General features: G+C 36.1%; 1 protein-coding gene across 1 annotated transcript in view; it reads right to left on the minus strand.

The window, feature by feature from the left end:
• Positions 1-16,121, minus strand: part of NELL2 (neural EGFL like 2) — a gene marked incomplete at its 3' end in the record, with an annotated part of 372,583 nt that overhangs the window by 211,347 nt on the left and 145,115 nt on the right. Inside the window, exons 12-13 of the mRNA XM_079715910.1 lie at positions 13,943-14,045; positions 6,993-7,121 (exon numbers count right to left, since the gene is read on the minus strand). Of these exons, the coding sequence (XP_079572036.1) occupies positions 6,993-7,121; positions 13,943-14,045 (232 nt within the window). The remainder of the gene's footprint in view (positions 1-6,992; positions 7,122-13,942; positions 14,046-16,121) is intronic.

Below are 16,121 nucleotides of genomic sequence, written 5' to 3' on the forward strand. Positions count from 1 at the left end.
AAATCTTCCAACAAACAAAAGCCCAGGACCAGATGGCTTCACAGGTGGATTCTATCAAACATTTAGAGAAGAGCTAACACCTATCCTTCTCAAACTCTTCCAAAATATAGCAGAGGGAGGAACACTCCCAAACTCATTCTACAAGGCCGCCATCATCCTGATACCAAAACCAGACAAAGATTTCACAAAGAAAGAAAACTACAGGCCAATATCACTGATGAGCATAGATGCAAAACTCCTCAACAAAATACTAGCAAACAGAATCCAAAGGCACATTAAAAGGATCATACACCATGATCAAGTAGGTTTTGTCTCAGGAATGCAAGGATTCTTCAGTATACACAAATCAACCAACGTGATACACCATATTAACAATTTGAAGGAGAAAAACCATATGATCATCTCAAGTGATGCAGAGAAAGCTCTCAAGAAAATTCAGCACCCATTTATGATAAAAATCCTCCAGAAAGTAGGCATAGAAGGAACTTTCCTCAACATAATAAAGGCCATATATGACAAACCCACAGCCAACATCATCCTAAATGGTGAAAAACTGAAACCATTTCCACTAACATCAGGAACAAGACAAGGTTGCCCACTCTCACCACTATTATTCAACATAGTTTTGGAAGTTTTAGCCATAGCAATCAGAGAAGACAAAGAAATAACAGGAATCCAAATCAGAAAAGAAGCAGTAAAGATGTCAGTTTGAAGATGACATGATACTATACATAGAGAATCCTAAAGATGCTACCAAAAAATGACTAGAGCTAATCAATGAATTTGGTAAAGTAGCAGGATACAAAATTAATGAACAGAAATCTCCAGCATTCCTATACACTAATGATGAAAAACCTGAAAGAGAAATTAAGAAAACACTCCCATTTACCATTGCAACAAAAAGAATAAAATATCTAGGAATAAACCTACCTAAGGACACAGAAGACCAGTGTGCAGAAAATTATAAGACACTGATGAAAGAAATTAAAGATGATACAAATAGATGGAGAGGTATACCATGTCTTGGATTGGAAGAATCAACATTGTGAAAATGACTCTGCTACCCAAAGCAATCTACAGATTCAATGCAATCCCTATCAAACTACCACTGGCATTTTTCACAGAACTAGAACAAAAATTTCACAATTTGTATGGAAACATAAAAGACCATGAATAGTCAAAGCAATCTTGAGAAAGAAAAATGGAGCTGGAGGAATCAGGCTCCCTGACTTCAGACTATACTACAAAGTGACAGTAATCAAGACAGTATGGTAGTGGCACAAAAATAGAAATATAGATCAGTGGAACAAGATAGAAAGCCCAGAAATGACCCACGCACATATGGTCACATTATCTTTGATAAAGGAGGCAAGAATATACAGTGGAGAAAAGACAACCTCTTCAATAAGTGGTGCTGGGAAAACTGGACAGCTACATGGAAAAGAATGAAATTAGAACACTCCCTAACACCATACACAATAATGAACTCAAAATGGATTAAAGACCTAAATGTAAGGCCAGACACTATCAAACTCTTAGAGGAAAACATGGGCAGAACACTCTATGACATAAATCACAGCAAGATCCTTTTTGACACACCTCCTAGAGAAATGGAAATAAAAACAAAAATATACAAATGGGATCTAATGAAACTTCAAAGCTTTTGCACAGCAAAGGAAACCATAAACAAGATGAAAAGACAACCCTCAGAATGGGAGCAAATATTTGCAAATGAAGCAACTGACAAAGGATTAATCTCCAAAATTTACAAGCAGCTCATGCAGCTCAATACCAAAAAAACAAACAACCCAATCCAAAAATGGGCAGAACACCTAAATAGACATTTCTCCAAAGAAGATATACAGATTGCCAACAAACACAGGGAAGAATGCTCAACATCATTAATCACTAGAGAAATGCAAATCAAAACTACAATGAGATATCATCTCACAGCGGTCAGAATGGCTATCATCAAAAAATCCACAAACAATAAATGCTGGAGAGGGTGTGGAGAAAAAGGAACCCTCTTGCACTATTGGAGGGAATGTAAATTGATACAGCCAGTATGAAGAACAATATGGAGGTTCCATAAAAAACTAAAAATAGGGCTTCCCTGGTGGCGCAGTGGTTGAGAGTCCGCCTGCCGATGCAGGGGACGTGCGTTCGTGCCCCGGTCTGGGAAGATCCCACATGCCGCGGAGCGGCTGGGCCCGTAAGCCATGGCCGCTGAGCCTGCGCGTCCGGAGCCTGTGCTCCGCAACGGGAGACGCCACAACAGTGAGAGGCCCACGTACAGCAACAAAAAAAAAAAAAAAAAAAAAAAAAAAAAAACTAAAAATAGAACTACCATACAACCGAACAATCCCACTACTGGGCATATACCCAGAGAAAACCATAATTCAAAAACAGTCATGTATGACAATGTTCATTGCAGCTCTATTTACAATAGCCAGGACATGGAAGCAACCTAAGTGTCCATCAACAGATAAATGGGTAAACATGTGGCACATATATACAATGGAATATTACTCAGACATAAAAGGAAACAAAATTGAGTTATTTGTAGTGAGGTGGATGGACTCAGAGTGTGTCATACAGAGTGAAGTAAGTCAGAAAGAGAAAAACAAATATCGCATGCTTACACATATATATGGAATGTAAAAAAACAAAAAAGGTCATGAAGAACCTAGGGGCAAGACAGGTATAAAGACACAGACCTACTAGAGAATGGACTTGAGGATATGGGGAGGGGGAAGGGTAAGGGACAAAGTGAGAGAGTGGCACGGACATATATACACACCAAACGTAAAATAAATAGCTAGTGCGAAGCAGCTGCATAGCACAGGGAGATCAGTTCGGTGCTTTGTGACCACCTAGAGGGGTGGGATAGGGAGGGTGGGAGGGAGAGAGATGCAAGAGGGAAGAGATATGGGGACATATGTATATGTATAACTGATTCACTTTGTTATAAAGCAGAAACTAACACACCATTGTAAAGCAATTTTACTCCAATAAAGATGTTAAAAAAAAAAAAGAGAAAGACCAGAATTAAAACCAAACTTATGTGGTCAATTAATCTATGAAAAGGGAGGCAAGAATATACAAAGGGGAAGGATAGCCTCTTCAATACGTGGTGTTGGGAAAATTGGACAGCTACATGCAAAAGAATCAAACTGACTACTTTCTCACACCATATAAAAATAAACTCAAAATGGAATAAAGATTTAAATGTAATGCGTGAAATCATAAAACTCCTAGAAGAAAACATAGGCTGTACACTCTTTGACATCAGTGTTTGAAATAATTTTTTGGATCTGTCTTCTTAGGCAAGAGAAAGAAAAGCAAAAACATACAAATGGGACTGCATCAAACTAAAAAGCTTTTGCAGAGCAAAGGAAACTATCAACAAAACAAAAGGCAGCCTACTTATGGGAGAAGATATTTTCAAATGATATATCTAATGAGAGGTTAATATCCAAAATATACGAAGAACTTATAACGACATCAAGAAAACTAACAACCTGATTAAAAAATGGGCAAAGGGTCTGAATAGACATTTTTCTAAAGAAGACATACATATGACCAAGACGCACAAGAAAAGATGCTCAACATCACTAGTCATCAGGGAAATGCAAATCAAAACTAAAATGAAATATCACCTCACACCTGTTAGAATGGCTATCATCAAAAAGACAACATATAACAAGTATTGGCAAGGGTGTGGATAAAAGGGAATGCTTGTGCACTGTTGGTGGGAATCTAAATTGATATAGTCATTATGGATGACAGTATGGAGGCTCCTCAAAAAATTAAAAATAGAACTACCATAAGATCCATCAATTCCACTTCTGGGTATTTTTCTAAAGAAAACAAAAACACTAATTCAAAAAGATATATGCACCCCTATGTTCATTGCAGTATTATTCAAAATAGCTGAGATATGAAAGCACCCTAAGGGCCCATCAATAGATGAAAGGATATATAAGATGTGGTATATATATACAATGGAATATTACTCTGACATAAAAAGAATGAAATCTTGCGTTTGTGAGAACATGGATGGACCAAGAGGGTACTTTGCTAATTGAAACAAGTCAGACAAAGAAACAGAAATGCCATATGATTTCACTTATATGTCAAATCTAAAAAACAAAACAAATGAACAAATATAATGAAAGAGAAACAGACTCATATAAACAGAGAACAAACTGGTGGGTGCCATAGGGGAAGGGGGTTGGTGGATTAGTGAAATAGGTGAGGGATATTTAGAGGTACAAACCTCAAGTTATAAAATAAATAAGTCTTGGGATGTAACATAAAGCATAGGTAATATAGTCAATAATATTGTAATAACTTTATATTGTGACAGATGGTAACTAGACTTATCATGCTGATCATTTTGTAATGTATCCAAATATCAAATTACTATGTTGTACATCTGAAACTAATATAGTATGTAAGTCAATTACATTTCAATAAAAAATTCTTAGCAACAATAAAACAAAATGAAAAAGAAAATCAAATTTGATCAGAATACTGCAGAATCTGTTAACATGAATAACAAAAGATACACTAGAAGTACTCATGTATAAAAAATTCAAGATCCCTATAATAAACCAACAAGTTTTTCCATTATCTTAACTTTTGAAGATTACTTCCTTAAATGAAAAATAAATAACATGAGGAAATTTAAAAACCATTTTCCAGTATGATCCATTCAGAATAGAAAGCAGCTGCCAATTTGCACTACAGATAAATGTGTAGATAAAAACAGAGATCTAGTCTTTACAATTAAATCAATTTTCAACAGATTGTGTTGATAAATAATCTATATTTCTGGCCTCTTGCCTTGAACTCTTTCCTGTCTCAATAAATGGCAACATCATCCATGTGCTGCTCAAAATCAAAACCCTTACTCCCATTTATCACTCTTTAATTCTCCTCTACAGTAAATTATCTGCAAGCATTGTTGGCTCTACTTCCAAAACATATGTAAATATCCTCCTTCTCTTTCTCTCTCTTACCACTCTCTTAATTCAGGCCATCAACAGCTTTGCTTAGGCTTCTGCAATAGCCTTCCAACTGATCTTCCTGTTTACACTTCTGTTCTTCTGACCACATCCAACCCCAGAGTTCATCTAACACCTTGCAGCCAGAGCTACCTTTTTTGATACAAGTCTGTACATATCACTCCCCTACTAGATGAATCTAAAATACTTACAGTCTCCCTACATTACCTGCCCCTACCTAATTCTCCAATTGCATCTTAACTGACTCATCTGCTCCATCACATTATCCTTCTTTCTGTTTTTAGAACATCCAAGCTAGTTACCACTAAGGGTCTATCTACTTGCTATTCCTTCTAGTTGGAATGTTCTGTTGCAGATCTTTCCATGTTACTTCCTTATCATCAAGTCTCAATTCAACTGTCAATCCCCTTCGAAACCCCAAGCCCAGAGGCTTTCCTTGACCGTCTCATCTAAATTAATCCCCAATCAATTTCTATCACATCATCCTGCTTAACTTTCTTCCTCCTATTTATTACTACCTTAAATTGCCTTCTCTACTCGAAGTTACCCACTTATTCTCTGTCTTCTCCCTTGAATATTAGCTCCTGAGCACTGGAACCTTATCAGTCTTATTCACCATTTACTACCCAGTGCCTAGAAAAGTGCTTGGTACACAGTAGGTGCTCACTAAATATTTATTACAAGAGTGAATATACTTAACAACAACAAAAAGAAGCAGCTCAAAATATGAATAATTATCATAAGATTAAGATTCAAAAAGAGGTATTGTATGAATTTATATCATGTGATTTCATGTTACACACATTAACAGTATCAGTGGAACTTATTACATATTAGAGATCCCAAATATTAATGAAAAATACATTATTTTACTTTAAATTTAAGTTACTTTAAATTCATTTCTAATATAAAACCTTTCAAAATGAGGAATTTTAAATCTACTTATGAATGGGGAAGGGAAGCTATATGTCTTTCTTTTGGCAAAAATAGAATGGTCTCTTTAGGACTGCATCAGAAGCATTTAAAGGAATATGCTGAGGGAAAAAAAGGTCAATTTAAAAAGTGAATACCAATTTTTAAGGCAGAGAAAATCTATTGAAACCTGAGGGAAACAAAAGAAATTGGTTTCCCAAGGGCCAGTAAATCATTATGTAGCTAAACACAATCTCTAAGGACTGATGGTACATTCTTGACATCTGGAAAGGGTAAGTCCAAAACTGTCCAAGTGCCCAAATACCACCATATCAGTGTTCTTACTTGAAAGACCCACTAGCTAGTCACACAATTAATGAGAATGATTCAAATGTGTGCCTTGGGGAAATTATAAATTACTACATCTCATGGACTTCTAGGGTCTTCCCGAACAGTCAAAGCCACAGAATTTGTGAATGCCAGGGGCCTCATCACTGTATTTGGACTGTTTCAATGAGACAATAAACTACCTGGGATATTAGTTAAGATTTTTAAAATAATTAGGAAATTATTTTCTCCACTGGAGCTATTTACTAAATACCACAGAGCATGAATAAAACCACTGAGATTACAGACAGTAGAAAACAAAAATGGTGCTGGGCACTTTATGTTCCTGTTAATTGACTGTCTTTGTTATACAACACTGTCGGAAAAAATTTGACTACAATTATAACTGCAAGCCACAGTAATCATGTCAATGTATGAACTACCTGAATATCTAATTATGAAAAAAAGAAGGCAATTTCACAGTGGAAGCATTGTCCTAATTCAAGAAACCCAGCCATATTAACTGGTTAGTCTGACATGTAGCAGATAGCTGAAAAACTTTAATTTGAAAGATAATTATTTTTAGCTGATTAATATGCTTCAGATTAAATTCACTGCTTTTAATGGGCCCATCAACTTGACGACCTGGGAAATTAATAAATTTTGCATGCAGTAATCCTAGGAAATTTATACAGCCAAGCTACACATCATTACAAGGATTACCTTCACAGTAGGCATTGTCCTCTCGAAGAGCCCTAAAACCATCTCGACAGCTACAAACGGCCCTGTCATTCAGATTTCTGCAGACAGAATTCTCCATGCAGTTATGCCTTTCAGAACAAAAGTCATAACCTACAAGAAAAAAGAAACTTATTAGGGTAAATAAAAGCATAACAAAGCAAATAAACTTTGTCTCCTTAAATTCTTTCTTTGATTTAGAAGCTATATTTCTCCAAACGATTAAGTTGATATCTTCATCCAATGTTTATAGGACCATATGCTATGTGTACTAAAAAGTTTTTGAGTGTGTTTAACTCAATTAATTCCTTCTTGAAGTCTCCTCTATTTCTGAATTTATAAATGCTATCTCCCGTCCCTAATATTCCAATTACAGTCCTCCAAATATTGGAAACAAAGAAAGATTCTTGGAGTACAAAATGAAGATTTACAATATAGAAGACAACACAGTGAGGAAGGAAAGTGATCTGAGAATTAGTGATTGAACACTGTCAATAACTATGAGTAATACAGACCAAGCCAGATGAGATGTGCACATTATGTATTTAAGAAATGAAACAGACAACTTGGCATCCTTAAAAAACCCCACAAAACTCTAAACGTGTAAAAAAAAATCACATCACTTTAATCTAATTTTCTCAGGAAATCTTCAAGACAAAGTATGTCCACTCAAAAGAAAAATAAAGTTTTTATGAATTATAAAGATTTCACAGATTCCAGAGTCTTTATGTAGAGGAAAGAAAAATGGAACATTTCATAAACAGTGACACCAATCATGTGTAATTTCTCAAATCTCTTTTTCCTGTGTGAATCCCTGTTCAAAGATCATCTAAGATGCTGAAATAAAAAGCTGGAACACTGGAATCCACATTTAATGGAAATTATATGATTATACATCATTCAAACAATTTTCAAATTGCTTGATGCATAAATTTTCTGTCTAGTTTTACATTATCTAATGAATTACTTTTTCACCATGTATAAAAGAAAAGAGGTCCAGAAGAATACATTTCATGTAGCTCAGAATAAACTCATCTGCTTACATGCTAGAAAAGACTTTTACTTGAGCAAATCATGAAGATGTAAGTTCTACACTCATCTTATTCGTTATCAAATTACCATACAGTGCTGTGATTCAGTGAAAGGGGGAACTAAGCTATACCACAGCCAAAAGGTATACTCTGGTTCAGCACAATGGTTGATGTCCATTCCAATTGGTTTGTGCCCATAATGACTATGTTGAATATTGACCCAGAGTTAAAACAAATCTCCCATGAAATGCAACTACAATGTATAGTAAAATAGTGTTTGTACAATTTAATAAGCCTTAGGAAGGGTAAGGCTCTCAAAATACAGTGATGCATTTAAAAAGGATAGGAAAAATCAAAAGAATTAGTGATTTCTACAGAAATAAAATAAAATAGAACAGAGTGTATGAAGATTGGAAAAATATATAGTCAATAACAGCACTGAAATCACTTGACAACTTTTCTTGACAAGATTCTTCACAATCTAAATTCTCATGATTAAGGCTGAAAATTTAGAAGTAAAAGGTTCACTCTTAAGGAAAGGAAAAGTTAAAAATGTTTTCTCCTTGGGTCTTTTTATTTCTTTCTTTAAGTAGCTAAATTGAGACCATATTTCTTAAAATGTATTCCAGTGTCTTTTTACAATGCCTGACGAGGCATAATTTCAGCTAAAAAGTCATCCTCATTCTCTATACCAATAGCTCAGCACATCATCAACCTAAAATGAAAATGTTCAAAAAAATCACTTTACATTTATTCTAAATTAAAACAATGTTACTAAAAAAAACCTGGCCCACTCCTTAAGATACACAGAGAATTAAGAGACCATGTTTTAACACAACGCTAAATCTGCAGAAGTTTACCTGTAATGCTTCAAACAACTTTTAGAGAACAGTGACTAAGAACAGGAACTGTTCCTGACGCAATTTTACTTTTCTTTCATAAGTTTATATTTTTCAAAACTATCTTTCAACACTTCATTTTGATGCCATAAGCATCATTATGTCTATGCCATAAGCCTCCTCTATTACAATCCATTTCCCGTCTGTATAAATAATGGTAAGACCCCCTCATCTCAGCATCAAATATCATGCACACGCTCACCATGCAGTGTTTAATTGCTGCAATAATTTTCTAACTATAAGATAACAGTATGATTCTACTTTTCATTGTTTTAGGTTCAGTTAGGGAGTACTTCACTTTTCATCAGATGAGATTTTTAAGTTAACCTGGAGACTTGAAAACTGAAAATTTTGTCAAATACTAATTTACTCTAAACAATGTCAGATAGCTATTTTGACTTAGTCTCTCAACAAATAAGTTGATTGAATCTATTGGTTGTTTTACTGCTTAGATTCAAAAATGCCAAGGTTAAAATGTTAACTACTGATGGTTAGAAAATTCAGACTCAGTTAAAGGGGCTTGTTTCCAATCTATAGGGAAGAACTTCAAAAAAAATCAGAGTATGGGTTGGCAATAAACCATAGTCCTACCACCATTATAGCCACATTCCTACTCATCTGTGCTTGGTTTTTGGAGTTGAAAGACCTGGATTTACATCTGATCTCTACCACTTACTGGCTGTGTAAATTACTAGCTGTGTAAGTTAATTAACCTTTCTAAACCTTCAGCTTTTCTCACCTGTAAAATTAGGATAATATCTACCTTGCAAAAGGTTCAAATGAGATCATCTATGTAAAAATGCAACAGTATAGCATTTTTTAATAATTAAAGCAGTTAGAGTATTACTAACAAGCCATAAACCAAATGTGTTGAGATACCTATCATAGGAGAAAATTCAAATATTTGCTATAAATGGATAGATTAATGACCTAATACAATCAGGTCTTTCTTTAATTTCCTCCTTTGGGTTTTAACCTCAAGGATACCAAGTTTTCTATTCCTTTTAAGCTTTCCAAATTTACATGAGATTCTTTCATTAAGTGTACTAGATCTTTCTATAATATTAAGCATTTCTCTATGACTGAGGATACAAAAGGGTAAGGAAGGGTCGGATACAAAAGATTATGCATAAGAACAATATAAATAAATGTTATTCATAATAACCAGGAGAAAGAGAATGCAATAGTTTTGAGGTGAATATTTGTTGGTTTTGCCTTACAGGTGTCTATTCCTCCTTTTTGTGGAAAAAAACAGAACAAAACAAAAACCTAGTCATACCTGGGATGAACTCTTCACCTCTACTGTTAGCCTAGGTGCTTACAGGAAAATGGACTACACTGACCACTGGTTAAGGCCACACCAATCAATGCATCCCACTGGCTTGGACATAGTAATTTCTTCAGGTCTGAGCAAATGATGCAGTTCAGGTTAATGCAGATAATTGAAACTCAATTCTGGGACCTTTGTTCAACTCATGAGGATATTGAACTTTCTCTTCCACCTACTTGAGTATCATAATAGCATGAGCATAAGAATGTCAGGGAACACACAGAGTCTGAAAATAAGGCCACCTCAGAGGAGACAAACAGAAAGATGCATCTAAGCAAAGGGGCGAGATTTGAGAACTGAGTCAAGCCACTAACTGGGGCCGTGTATTCCACTGTTTGCTTAAGTCAGTTGGATTGGGTGTTCTATCACTTGTACCTGAAATAATACTAACTGATATCAGTATCGTCTGCAAGATGATGGATAATTCTGATTTTTCCCAAAAGGTAGTTCACGTGCATGGATGAACATTAAAAAAAACAGTACTGATAGCAATGGAATTATTTAAATGTGATAAAAAATACATGAATCTAACAAATAATCCCATTATTTCATGGATACTACTGCTTAGGAATAAAACTAAATTTTCACAAAATGAGTTGACTAACAGTAGACATTAAAACATTAACTAAATAATGTTATTTGTGGTACACAGATAACAAGAATCATGAAGATGTAATTGAATGATGTGGGAAACTATGAATTGTCCAGAAGTTGGGTGCAAACAAACCCACTCAGCCATATGCACACGGTGCCTCTATCACTTCTAACTGTAAGGCACGACAAAGTCAATGCTAAATTAAAGTTGGGCATACAGTGAATAGGACTTGTGGTCTGTAAGCAGAGAAAGGGGTGGCCAAGGGAGGAGAAGAAGAATGGGAAGGGCTGAGATACGAAAACATATAGTTTCATGTTATTTCTGCACCTTTCTAAGTCAGAGTCCTCACTGTATCATGAAGTCTCTGTCGTATTGTAATTTGTCATAAGCTTCCTTGAAAGAGCTCTCAAATATGAGAAAAGTGAAAAGAACATTCCTGCTACACTGTTCCTGAGCTGCTACAACGGAAGACAGCAGGGTACCTAGAAAACAGCCCTGGCGGATTTGACTTGGTGCCTAGAAATTTGGAGCCTTATTTCGGTGCACAGCTTGGTTTCCAACCACTGGCCGAGCCTCCAGTGGAAAGGTCAACAATTTAATCTCATGCTCTGCCCTCAGGGAATATTTACTAACTGTTGTTGAACAACTTAGTTTTTCAGATGTGAACATGGCATCTTTAGCACTAGGCAGACAGGCCTGGAAACTGGAGCCAACCTTACTACAGATGAATTTGTCACAATATGTGTGTAGGAGTTGACTCAAAATTTAATCCTTCAAAACTTGACTTTTTTAGTTTAAAAGTCAGAGAATACCAGGAGGACTCATTTGTTTATTCTATTTATTTGAAGTCAGAAATGGAAGTAACCTTTATTTTAAATGGTGCTAAATGTTTCAAGAAAGGCCAACTTGTCCAATTTCAGTTGCAGTTCTAAACCAGAGGTTCTCAATCCAGGCTGAGTAAAATAATTTATTGAAGAGTGTTTTTTAAGGTGATACCAAGGCTCCATCCCATATATCTGAAATCTGGCTCTGAAACACTTATTCAGGAATTAGGAAAGGGGATTTGAGCTTCTGCCTTAGCGAAGGCAACTCCATATTGGAAGCCCCAGTTCCATTTTGAGAAAAACCTATGACCTAGGCCTGAATAAGCTATAATATGATTAAATGCTTAAAGAATAACCTTCTGCATGCTTGAGAAATTCCAGGAACTACAGGACATTTCAAGCCTGCAGCTACAGATGAACTGCTCTCCCTACACAATCAAGGTGACTCGGACCAGACCACTGCACCATCAATTTCAAGGTAATTATTGAAGCAGACTGTGCTGCTCCATACATAGCCTCCTACTGCACACCTCTGAACTTTTCCTTTACAAATTCTTGTCTCCTAACTGGCAACTCGGAGATGGTTTTGTGGACACTAGTCCATCTTCCCAGGTTGCCGGCTTCCTGAATAATACATCTTTCTTTTTCCACCAATCCTTGTCTCTAGAACATTGACTTTTGAGCAATAAGAAGCCAAACCTGAGTTTGGTTCTGGCTCTGACTGGTCATATATCAATGATATCAGGATCTCAGGTGGAGGGGGTGTAGGTCACAGTATATTTTGTCATTGTATTGATATTTTGAGTGGGCTGTGTAAACATATTAATTTTTAAAACTATAGACAATTTAAATGTAACCAGTTTTGTAGCTAGCTTTTCCATTCTTAAGTTGCTTTTGGTAATGTATTAAGGCTCTTTAAAAAGAAATGGATGCAATCAGGCCATCTTAATTGAATGGATGGAAGAAGTAGCTAAAAAGAAAATGAAAAAACTGTACCACCCTCCTAAAAATGGGAGAGAGGGATCTTATGTTTCCTTTTTAATAGATGAGATTAAAAGGAAACAAAATAGTATATGTTTTATAAAGTTTATTTTTCTTACCTTTTTCCATTTAAGTTTTATTTTGCACCAATAAAGGCTATTATTAAAACAAGTGCTAGTAGCTCATTTAAGGCACTGTTATACAGTACCAACTACATAAGTTATGAGTCTCAACTACATCCCAGGTGTCATACTAGGTAGTAAGAATATAGAGATGGGGCTTCCCTGGTGGCGCAGTGGTTGCGAGTCCGCCTGCCGATGCAGGGGACACGGGTTTGTGCCCCGGTCCGGGAGGATCCCACATGCCGCAGAGCGGCTGGGCCCGTGAGCCATGGCCGCTGAGCCTGCGCGTCCAGAGCCCGTGCTCCGCAACGGGAGAGGCCACAACAGTGAGAGGCCCGTGTAATGCAAAAAAAAAAAAAAAAAAAGAATATAGAGATGAATATAAAGACCCAGCCCTGCCCTCAAGGTGCAAAATCCAATGAAGGAGACAGATTCACAAACACATGATTTCAGGATAACACAAGAAGGCACATATAATTTCATGATTGGTAGGGAACATAAAAATTCCATATAATTAATCCTTTAGTTTAATACTTAAATCTATAACAAAATACCAAGTTTAAGAATCTTTAGTGATGGGCAACTCACTGCCTCCTGGGCAGCCCACTGCATTTCTGAATACCTCAAGTTTTACTGTTTTCTTATACTGAACTAAAAATCTAAGTTCCTTCTACTTATTGGTCATAGGCTTATCATCACAGAGGCAACACAGAACAAGCAATGTATGTCTGATGGCCTCTCTCTTCTTGGTAGTGTAGAAGCCTATCAGTGAAGGAGAGTGGAATTGTGAAGAGACGGATTTGAACAACATGGGAATTATGCTCAGACAATTATAAAAACAGACTGAAGAGAAAAGAAAGGAAATCTCCCCCACCCCCGGCAACAAAAAGAAACAATAAAATAACTCAGCACTGTTGTGTAAATGTTTTCAACAATGCCATGCTGACTCAGAACAAGTACACAGAGAGAAGTATAGAAACCCAGAGCTTGAGACAGGTACAATACACCCTGCAGAAATGCATGGGAGCATCTCGATTTTAATCCGATAGTCTTTGGAAATAACTTGATTATAAAAAGTTCTATTTCCTGTCAGTTGAAGTAGCCTCTTAGAATGACTCATGCACATAAATTTTATTTTACAGAAAAGCCTTACCTTTACAAACTTTGCAACAGCTATGAGACAAGGTAATCTGATGAGACTCTGGACAATCCAGAGCTGGACAGCCTGAACTCTCAACCAGCTTCATGGTCTGGTCCTGTCAGACAACAGAAAATACAAGCTTCAAACCTCTTAATTAGGAATAACTCAGAAGTTTCCAGATCCAGCATCCAAGAGATTTCTTTGAACATGAAAGTAAAATTTTCACCCTGAGAACCTCTGCACAGGTCACACACTCACTTGCAAAATGACATTAAATGACAACTGGAAAGCCTTTCAAATGGACAAGCAGCTCTGGGAATGGAAGCATGCCACACTGCAGCCATGCCTTCAATTTCCAAACATCAGGGTAATCCTGAAAGATTCTGTTAGTTTACAACATATTTGCACATCCAGATGACAACTGTGTCAAAGATACAGCTTGAGTTCTATTCATAGCTCACTTTGGAAAAAACAATAAATAAAACCCAGGCTTTTTAAACATTCTCATGTCAAAGTTTCCTAAACTGTTATAGATTATCCCAAGTGAGTGTGATGAGGCACATTGGCGATCTCTCACAAAACTGTAAGGAAAATGAGGGCAGGGTTTATGTCTCTTGAGCATGAATGTCTTGCATTTTTTCTGGCATATAATAAGCAATCGAAAAATTTTCCTGAATGAATGAATAAATCAATGTAAAACGATTATAGTTCTAGCCACCAAAGTAGATAAAACCCTTCTCAAAGAGAAACCAAAATACAGAACAGAATACTTTTCTGATAAATGTAACAGCACTGCCCTTGAAGCAAACATTTTGCTTCTATACTGTCAACCTCCAGTCTCTTTAAGAGCGAGGGTCATTAACTGTTATACTATGCTTACCAATACATAAGTAATAAAATAACCGTTGGAACTTGAAGGCTTCCATCTTAATACTGCTCAATAGCTTAGCTTTTTAGATATCATTTCTATAAGTACTGCTTTTATTGAAGAAATCGTAATTTCAATATCTCCCTCTTCCTGGCTTATCAGTGGAAAGGACCTTCTCCAAGTCACCATAATAGCAGGAAAAAAAAGAAAGAAAGTGTCAGAAGACATGTATACAGTGGAGTCAAACGCTATTCTTCCTTTGGTTTGACGGTAATTTCCATTCTGATAATCTTATTTTCAGGACCACAGTGTTTTTCTGTGTTACTATGAAACTCACAGACCCCCCCAGGACACATTTTCAAGGCCACAAAACTGACAATAAAGGAACAAAGAAGGACTAGAATTGACAGCCCAGAAAATGGAAGCCTGAGAGAGATGACAATTATGTAAAATAGCTCAGGGGCCTGAAGGGAGAAAAAACAATGGGAGTCCTTAATGTCAAGAATTTAGTGAAGAATACAAAAGCTTATGAAATTCTGGTAGAGCTGTGCTGTAGAATCCATAGCCACTAGCTACAAGATTCTGATGACTTCATATGATAAAATAATGTAAAATATTTCATTAAGAATTTTATATTGATTACATTAGAAATGATAATATTTTGGATATATGGGGTTGAATACATAAAATTAGCGCAAATAAAAATCACATATGTGGCTTGCATCATATTTCTACTGGACAGCACAGCATTAGAGGGTAGGAAGTGATTTCTTTTGTTTGAGCAAATAAATGGTAACATTTATTCATTCACCCAATATTTATTAAGCACCTGCAGAGTTGCCTATACACAGACTTCTCACAAATTGAATTTAAAATAAAATCACTTTATAGGTATTTTAAAATCAAATAGGAAACTATCTCAGTAAATTTTAGATCATAATTATCAGTATTATGGAATACACTTATCAAATGAAAAGAACACACACACACACACAAAGTGGAGAATCTTCAAATGCCCTCACAACTTTCAGATTTAGGGCTGATATTTCAAAGTTAGAGTTTACTTAGAAACCAGCTGATAAAAGTTTTCCACCTTCCTTGAAGTAAAATTTCTCTGATTTCCTTGGTGTTGCTAGATCTCACTCCAAGTCTTCCAATCCTTATATCTACAGTGGGACCTGCTCCACTCAAAACAGCATTGGTGAAGGGAGGCTGACAGAGAAAAATCCATGTTGAAATATAGCTTCAGCAATTGTGTTAGTGTTCCTATGCCCCAGCTCCCTTAACTTTAAGATGGTAACCTACATCATGGGAGAGCTTATT

This window comes from Hyperoodon ampullatus (genome assembly GCF_949752795.1).
Source record: "Hyperoodon ampullatus genome assembly, chromosome: 11".
Classification (NCBI taxonomy): Eukaryota; Metazoa; Chordata; class Mammalia; order Artiodactyla; family Ziphiidae; genus Hyperoodon; species Hyperoodon ampullatus.